At 38.2% G+C, this 9,918-nt stretch overlaps 1 protein-coding gene across 1 annotated transcript; it reads left to right on the top strand.

Annotated features, from left to right (window-relative positions):
• Nucleotides 1-230: 230 nt before the first annotated feature.
• Nucleotides 231-3,198, top strand: LOC131617113 (uncharacterized). Its single transcript, XM_058888487.1, has one exon. It carries the CDS (start codon nucleotides 253-255, stop codon nucleotides 3,196-3,198), a length of 2,946 nt encoding a protein of 981 aa, XP_058744470.1. The 5' UTR covers nucleotides 231-252.
• Nucleotides 3,199-9,918: the final 6,720 nt, after the last annotated feature.

Raw genomic sequence — 9,918 nt, 5'->3', positions numbered from 1 at the left:
TATGTTGACGTGTTTGCCTGGTCCTACCAAGACATGCCTGGGTTGGATACCAATATTGTTCAGCATTACTTGCCATTGAAGCCAGAATGTCCGCCAGTTAAGCAGAAATTGCGAAGGACTCACCCTGATATGGCTAACAAGATCAAAGTGGAAGTTCAAAAGCAACTCGACGCAGGTTTTCTTGTCACCTCAGAATATCCTCAATGGTTGGCCAACATAGTGCCAGTTCCGAAGAAAGATGGCAAAGTCAGAATGTGTGTTGACTACCGTGACTTGAACAAGGCCAGTCCAAAAGATGACTTTCCATTACCACATATCGACATGCTGGTTGATAACACTGCTAAGTTCAACGTCTTTTCCTTCATGGACGGGTTCTCCGGTTATAATCAGATCAAGATGGCTCCCGAAGACATGGAGAAGACATCTTTCATCACCCCATGGGGTACCTTTTGCTACAAAGTGATGCCGTTTGGATTGAAGAATGCAGGCGCAACTTACCAAAGGGCAATGACTACTCTCTTTCATGACATGATGCATAAAGAAATTGAAGTTTATGTGGACGACATGATAGCCAAGTCCAGCACAGAAGAAGAACATATTGAATACCTTTTGAAGTTGTTTCAACGACTAAGGAAATATCAGCTTCGCTTGAATCCTAACAAATGTACTTTTGGGGTTAGATCTGGAAAACTCTTGGGTTTCATTGTCAGCCAAAGAGGTATTGAAGTAGATCCCGACAAAGTCAGAGCTATTCAAGAGATGCCTGCACCAAAGACTGAAAAGCAAGTAAGAGGATTTCTCGGACGATTGAACTATATCTCCAGATTTATCTCTCAAATGACTGCTACTTGTGGGCCAATTTTCAAGCTTCTCCGCAAAGATCAAGGGGTTGTATGGACTGAAGATTGCCAGAAAGCGTTCGACAGTATCAAAGAGTACCTGTTAGAACCACCAATATTGATTCCTCCAGTTGAAGGAAGACCATTAATCATGTACCTTACTGTGTTGGAAGAATCCATGGGTTGTATGCTTGGACAGCAAGATGAAACCGGTAAGAAGGAGCATGCCATCTATTACTTGAGTAAGAAATTCACAGATTGTGAGTCTCGTTACTCCATGCTCGAAAAAACATGTTGTGCTTTGGCTTGGGCTTCAAAACGTCTCCGCCAATACATGATCAACAATACTACTTGGTTAATCTCCAAAATGGATCCGATCAAGTATGTCTTTGAAAAGCCTGCCTTAACAGGAAGGATTGCCCGATGGCAAATGCTGTTATCCGAATATGACATTGAATACCGTGCTCAAAAAGCGGTCAAAGGAAGCATTCTCGCCGATCACTTGGCGCATCAACCAATTAATGAATATCAATCTCTCAAGTTTGACTTTCCTGATGAAGATGTCTTGTACTTGAAGATGAAAGATTGTGACGAACCGTTACCAGAAGAAGGTCCTGACCCTGGATCAAGATGGGGCCTAATTTTCGATGGAGCAGTAAACGCTTTTGGCAATGGAATTGGGGCAATCATCATCACTCCCAAGGGTACTCATATCCCGTTCTCCGCCAGATTGCTATTTGATTGCACCAACAACATCGCAGAATATGAAGCTTGTATCATGGGTCTCGAAGAAGCCATTGACTTAAGGATCAAGATCCTCGACATATATGGAGATTCAGCCCTTGTGATCAACCAAATCAAAGACAAATGGGAAACTTACCACCCTGGCTTGATTCCTTACAGAGATTATGCAAGACGTCTGTTGACTTTCTTCAACAAGGTTGAATTGCATCATATACCTCGAGATCAGAATCGAATGGCAGACGCTTTAGCTACTCTATCTTCCATGTTCAAAGTCAATCACTGGAATGATATGCCTACAGTCAGAATCACGCGCCTTGAAAGGCCCGCCTATGTGTTTGCAACTGAAGCAGTCATCGATGATAAACCGTGGTTCCACGACATCAAACGCTTCCTTCAAACTCAAGAGTACCCACTTGGGGCATCAAACAAAGATAAGAAAACTCTAAGGAGACTTTCTGGCAGTTTCTTCCTGAACGGAGATGTGCTATACAAAAGAAACTTCGACATGGTTTTGCTCAGATGCGTGGACAGACACGAAGCAGACATGTTAATGCATGAAGTGCATGAAGGGTCCTTTGGAACTCATTCAAACGGGCATGCAATGTCCAAAAAGATCTTAAGAGCAGGTTACTATTGGTTGACAATGGAATCTGATTGTTATAAACACGTGAAGAGATGTCACAAGTGCCAGATCTACGCAGATAAGATCCATGTGCCACCGACTCTACTCAATGTTCTCTCATCTCCGTGGCCTTTTTCCATGTGGGGGATCGACATGATTGGAATGATCGAACCAAAAGCTTCAAACGGTCATCGTTTCATCTTAGTGGCAATTGATTACTTCACCAAATGGGTCGAAGCAGCATCTTACGCCAATGTTACAAGACAAGTGGTTGTGAGGTTTATCAAGAATAACATCATTTGCCGATATGGTATTCCCAGCAAGATCATTACTGACAATGGTTCAAACCTGAACAACAAGATGATGAAAGAATTATGTGAGGAATTCAAGATTGAGCATCATAACTCTTCTCCTTACAGGCCAAAAATGAACGGCGCCGTCGAAGCTGCCAACAAGAACATTAAGAAGATCATCCAGAAAATGGTCGTCACTTACAAAGACTGGCATGAAATGCTGCCATTTGCTTTACATGGGTACCGTACTTCAGTGCGTACTTCAACAGGGGCAACTCCCTTTTCTCTAGTATACGGCATGGAAGCTGTGCTCCCCGTAGAAGTTGAAATCCCATCAATGAGAGTCCTCATGGAGACTAAGTTATCAGAGGCTGAATGGTGTCAAAGCAGATACGATCAGTTGAACTTAATCGAAGAAAAACGTATGACTGCTCTTTGCCATGGACAGTTATACCAAGCAAGGATGAAACAAGCTTTCAACAAAAAGGTTCGACCTCGTGAATTTCAAGAAGGCGACCTCGTGCTTAAAAAGATCTTGTCTTTTCAACCAGATTCTAGGGGCAAATGGTCTCCTAATTACGAAGGCCCGTATGTTGTCAAAAGAACATTTTCTGGCGGCGCCATGACTCTTGCAACCATGGATGGTGATGAACTCCCACATCCTGTGAATGCTGATGCAGTCAAGAAATACTTTGTCTAAAAAATACAAAAGAACAGCTCGGTAAGTCGAAAACCCGCAAAGGGCGACTTAGGCAAAAATGAGCGTCTCGGTGGACTGAAAACCCGAAAGGGCGGTCCAGGCAAAAATTAGAGACAATAAACACAAAAATTCATCCTGGTAGATTGAAAACCTGAAAGGGCAATCTAGGCAAAAATTAGGGATTTATGACAAAGTAACTGCATCAGTCCATACTTCGTCACCTGAGGAGTCTTTTTCATCAAAGGATCTTCAATCAAATCATCGCCAATCTGAAGCAACAAGCACAGTTGGAACTCAAAGTTGTTAAGGGAATAGTGGTTATTGCTTTCAATGTAGCCTTTTCCGCATAATTACCATTTCCAACTTTTGTAAATACTCCATGGAATCACGCCTTTAGCTGATTTCCATCCTATTAAATAAATTTGAGCCTTGTGCCCATTTGTTTGCAATCTTTAATTTCTTTCAGCTTGCAAAATGACGCTTTAATTGTGTTATTCACTTTTGAAACAAAAAAAAAAGAAAAAAATAAGTTTTAAATGAATTTACTTCACTTTTCTTTTTCAAAATAAAAGCGAAATTTTCCTTTGAGTTGTGAACAACGGAAGGAACATCAGCAGTCGTCTCCACAGGATGAACAAAAGGATTCTCCCTGAAAAATTGTTGAGACAACGGTATTCTTGTCCCAGAAAAGAATTCTTGAAGCAATTATCCCTCGAGATAAAGAAGCTCTTCTATCCCCAGTGAAGAAGCTCTTCTATCCCCAGTGACGAAGATTTTCCATCTCCAGTGAAGAGGTTCTTCCATCTCAATGAGAAAAGATGCTCATCTTCCCCAGAGAAATTTAAAACATGCAGCACATTCATCACCCGTGTTATCTACACCGTGTTGAAGAACATTTGCTAAGTATCTGGATGTATTGCGACGTCGATCCTTCTCCAGTATATACTTCTTTGTCTGTCAGTATTGTCAGTATGCATGCTACATTCATGACATTCATCATTCATACATATTTGCATCATTTATGCATTCTTGCATTTTTCAATATTTGCTTCATATTCACTTGCTCAGGATATATCTATCCCAAAAAAAAAAAAAAAGAAGAAAGAAAAGGAAAAAAGAAACAAGTATGGGCGTATCATCTCTCTAGTAGGTTGTCCCCATAAGCAGAAATAACATCTTCTTTCTCCAATTCCCCACTGAGATCATTCCTCGTGGAAGAAGGTTGCTTTAGTTTTCTCCTCTCAAAACGAAAGAGAAAATCCCATCGAGTTCATTCCTCATGGGTACAAAGTCTTGTTTGACTATTTCTTTCCAATTAATTCTTGGTTAGAACCTTGTCTTTACCAAATATTCAAATTCCGATTCCTCAAACAGAGTCGTGAAAAATAGACAATAAGCAATAGCCTCATCATCTGAGCAGCTTATGTCTCTTCCAAAAGACTTTTCCTCTCTAGGAAATCAATCATGAAGACCATTTGACAATCAGGGTCTTATTACTGTTCACAAGGCTGAATAACCAGTAATTTCCCTAGCAAAGTCTCCAGAATCATTTTATCACTTGGCTGATAATTGATCATGTCTTCAAAACCACTATCACAAGGCGGGTAGTCGGTAACCTTTTGTTTTGGTTATATTATTAAACATGTCTATCACCATGCTGATAGTCGATAATATTAACCGAACCTTTGAAACTCTTTTTACCTTGTCAAGTCTATCACCAAGGCTGATAGTCGGTAATACAGTTTCATACCTTTTACCTTCGCATTATTAAACAAGTCTATCCCTGTGCTGATAGTCAGTAATGTCGATAGGTAAGCTTTTCTTACAAAGCTATCATTCCCCAATGAAGCATACACTTGCTTTCCCGAAAAAACGGATTCTCTTCCTAAAACGGATTGAGATATCCTTCCCAATCTCTTTTCCCCAGCGGAGTCAGTTCTTGATATTCCCTCGGTAAAGATATCCTTGCATCATTCGCAATTTTGGTATCTTAGGTCCAAAATTTGCGTCTTCTGATATTTAAGTCTCTTCTACCCTATCAAAACGAAGATTTTCAATCTTCATGTCTCAGGCTGAAGAAACTTAAATAGGGGCATCTGTCATACCCCAATTTTTGACCTAAGATACCACCTCATATCATTGCATATGCATCATCTGCATCTCTAACAAATTGCATAGCTTGTGTTTGCTACTTGTGACTTAGCAGGATTTAATCAGGAAATCACTCATCAGTGCAAATAACAGTCAATTAGGGTTTTGTTCTCCCTTCATCTCAAAGAATCATATTCATCTACAATCAATATTTGGTCCTCAGAGATTCATGTCAACAAGCTCAGCAGCTTTGGATCGACTGAATTAGGGTTTTGACTGAAGACAGCATACTCTTGACTTTTGCTCAGGATTTGACCTAGTGACTTGGGACATGACCTCAAGATCCCAAGTACATCATTTTGATTTAATCCATTGGCTTATAACATCTCCTACACAAGGATTGATCAACAGAGAAATTTCAAATCATCAGATTAGGGTTTTGAACTATCAGGGACTAAAATCAGGGATCACATTTGGGAAACCCTAAAAACCCCCAGGAAGTCAATCAAAGGTTTCAATCATCCTCTAATAATCCCTATGACAACATCCAATGGAAATTGTGTCTCAATTCAAGATCCACAGTCATCAATTTCATCAGATCGACAATTAGGGTTTTTGACCTAATTCACTGAACAACTGCCTTTTTATCAGAACATGGTGCCACAACTCAAACCATGGCTCAATATCCTCTAATGCCTCAATGTGATCCATTCATACCATTCATTTGGTGAGGATAGCCTGTTTCATTTGAAATCTCCAGAAACGCGATTCGTCTGAAAAAGTCAACTGTACAAGATCACCATTGACTTTTGGGGAATTTTGGTCAACCATGACTTTTGAAGTTTTAGATCATCAATATATGATATATGAAGTCATTTGATCAAGAAAAATCAAGAAAATCAATCAAGAATCAAAAAGTCAAAGTTTGACTTTCCATACTTAGAAAATTTTCTAAGTGTTTTTCAATGGTTTTTTCCAAACTTTGGAAGGGAATTTCTCAAAATTTCACCTACAAACTGAAAAAAACTTCCAACATGAAAGTTGTAGATTTTGATCCAATAAACAACTTTGACACATATAAATTTTTTCCATAAGATCAACCATTTAAGAGATATGGTGCTTCAAAGTTGGTACTTTTTGAAAACTTCACTTAAAACTTCATTTTTCTCAAAGTTCATGGATCTTTTTCACCCATTTCCTTAAAGGTCTTGAAGAAACTTTCAACTAGGGTTTTGAAGTGTGTAATATGAGCTTTCCAAAATGTCCAAGAGCATGAAAAAATATGGAGTGTAGCCATGGTTTTGAATTTTGACATTAGTGAACTTTTTCACTTGAATTTTCACCATTTTTCACTAAGTTTCAAGACTACATGACCTATAATCCAAGCAATGATGCATAGAAGCAATGATTGAATGATATTTTCTGATTTGAAGATCAGAATGGAAGAGGATAGGAAGCTTGGAAATTAACCATGGTTTAGTTACTTTTAACCATATGCATTAAATGCAAAAGATGCCATTTTATCTCTTAAGCCAAGTCATCATTCTTGATCAACTTGCAAGAGCTTTGTATTCAGAAACTTTGGCCTATAAATAGAGGTTCAAATCACTCTTCAATTCACACCAAAACCTCACAATTATAGGTTTTCTCTCTTCTTTCTTAGAATGCAAGTTTCTTAAGTTTCAAAGAGGTGAAATTCTCAACCTCTAAACCTTTGAAGTTCTGACCAAAGTGAGGGTTCTAACATCTCATAAACATCAAATGTGATGTGTTTGATCCATCCACACACCCCAAAAACACCTAAATCTCAGAATCACTCTTCAACCACCATGTTTGCATAAAGAGAGCCATATCATGCCAAAATTCACACCAGCCCATATCTGTCCAAGTTAATCATCCAAACACATTCCATATATCATATATGAGCTATACCAATCATCATCCATGACCTGAAACACCTCCATCATCAAATTCGATCCTCACTTCAAAGTAACTGCAGATCGGGTTCCATGGATATACTCAGGTGAATTCAATCCATTCCAAGCATTCAAACATGTTCCATAAGGTCCACTAAAGCTGTTCAGATCATCAAACAACAACTGGAACTTCTCTTTTGCAGAAATCAATTTCCAGATTGGCCGTTTTTGAAGGTAAGTAACATGAACTTCAAACTCTAACATACATGCATCATAAATGAAAAACTGGTTTACCATCTTGTTTCTGCACTATCACTGATCATTAACCCTCAATCAATTGCATCATATCATGATCATACACGATTTCACATTGAATTTCAGTTTTAGGGTTCTTCGTGTTCATCACAAAATTGACCCCCTTAGAGTGAAAATAAATGAATTCTGAGATCACCATCATGTTCCTTGTGAAAAACCGAGTGAGATAGACCCTTTGATCGATCCAAACAACACAGTTTTGAAGATTTTTGAATTTCAGTTATGGTGTGTTCTTGGCGCCAGATTTTCGTTCAAAGAATTCAAATATTTGTCTTAAAATATAATGAGTTGAAAGCGTATCATAAACAAGCTGCACACGCAGCTCAGCTGGTTAGTGTTTTGGTTGGTAAGCACTAGGGCGTGGGTTCAAACCCTTTGGGAGACAAAACCAATTTTTTATCACCCTTTTTTCTTCATTTTTTAACAAACTTTATCTAATTATTTAACCAATCAAATTAACTCATTTTTTATTCATTTTTTACACACTTCTTATTTAATATACCTATTTTGACAACATTAAAAAAAATCACAAAAAAAAGATTTATTTAATATGTTTTAATTAGGTTTAAAATGACATGTTTTTAAGTATTTTTAAATACTTTAAATATTGTTTTTTTCATTATTTGTTAACCTAATCACTTGTAAATATTTTTGTGATCAAACCCTAATCACTTAGGTCTTAATTAAGTATTAAAACTTGTTTTAACTTAATTAAGTTGACTTTTGTCAAATTCAAATCGTTTTAAAACGAGCGATCGCGATTCTTTTTCAAACGATAAACCACTTCTTTTTTATTAAATTCTTTTGACTAATCAATTAATTTTCAAAACAGTGGGGCCTCTAGAATATTAGAGAGTATAAGACCCACTCCTTTTTCCTTTTACAATTTTTCTTTATACAGAAAACTTCTTTCAAAAAAAACTTTCAAACAGTTTTTTTCAAACAACGCGTCTGTAAATAAACAATCAACCATGTTTTTGTAAATATACCATGGGCCTCCATGTAGGTATAAGTCCCAAGCCCTTTTGTACATACCCATTCCAGTACATGAAATTAGGTATTTCATTGTACGTCTTTTGTACATATCTCGATCAGTTTGATTTTTAACTTTGAATAACAAACCAAAAATGAAGGTTTTTCTTTAAATCTTCCCAAAAAAATACCATGGGCCTCCATGTAGGTATAAGTCCCAAGCCCTTTTGTAAATACCTGTTTACATAGCTTTGAATAAATTCAAATGGGCCTCTCCCCGAGTATGAGTCCCGAGCCCTGTGTATACAAATGGATCATGCTTACAGGTATATTTCCTTCATAAACTCCATTATATACACACACTTTGTCATACATATATATAATTGTTCATGTTTGTTCATGTTTGTTTATACTTGTTCATGTTTGTTCATATGTGTGATATGTGTAATTGTTCAACTTAGTACAACACTAGGTTCCCCATAGCCTCCTATTGGGCTTCGTGCAAAGGATCTCCCTAGTTTAGGTTAGGACATAGAGTGTGGTTTCCCGGTGAAATCGCTCTAAGAGCTCAAACCAACTATACCATGCCTCCCCTTGGGCTTTGTACAAACGAGTGACCCTCCCATAGCCTCCTCTTGGGCTTACAATGCAAGGACCCTGGATTGTCCCTCCCATAGCCTCCTCTTGGGCTTACAATGCAAGGACCCTCGATTAGCCTCCTCTTGGGCTTCGTACAAGGACCCACGGGCTTCTTATAAGCATCCCAAATATCCAAATCAAATACCCTAGGAGATTAGACATTTATCATCTCTATGATAGGAGTATCTCTTCTATATCATCACCAACAATCAATCAATCAAACTTTTTTGCCACAAGGCTAGCTAATCAATCAAACTTCTTTTTGCCACAAGGCTGGCTAATCAATCAATCCGTTTTGCCACCATACTGGCTGATTAATCAAAGTTTTTGTCACAAGGCTGACTTCATTGAAACTTTTGCCACGAGGCTGGCTGATTAATCAAAACTTTTTGTCACAAGGCTGACTTCATTGAAAGTTTTTGCCACAAGGCTGGTTAAACAAACAAAAACAAACAGATGTATGTGATGATATAGATTAGATACATCTAGCATTTAGACGACATTTGTCTATTTTCCTTTGCTTCCACTAGCATAAGTGGGAACTACGATTGCTCTGACTTTCTCAACATCCCTTTGAGAATACGTAGGCACAAGGTCGATCCTTGGCGAGCAAAACAAAACAAAAAAAACCATTCAAACCTTAGCACCCGTAGACCCTGAGCTACAGATGCTCTGATTCCCTCTAAGGGATATGTATGCAGAGGATCGCGATGATCTTTGCGAGCATAATCAAACAAACACCTTAGGTCCCACCTATTTCACAACAGAACCTCCACCGTAACATGGA

Source organism: Vicia villosa, linkage group LG7 (genome assembly GCF_029867415.1).
Source record: "Vicia villosa cultivar HV-30 ecotype Madison, WI linkage group LG7, Vvil1.0, whole genome shotgun sequence".
Classification (NCBI taxonomy): Eukaryota; Viridiplantae; Streptophyta; class Magnoliopsida; order Fabales; family Fabaceae; genus Vicia; species Vicia villosa.
This window is presented reverse-complemented; position numbering and strand designations above follow the sequence as displayed.

Excerpts from the sequence above, each read along its gene's own strand:
- LOC131617113 (XM_058888487.1), top strand. The coding sequence starts at position 253 with ATGTGTGTTGACTACCGTGACTTGAACAAGGCCAGTCCAAAAGATGAC.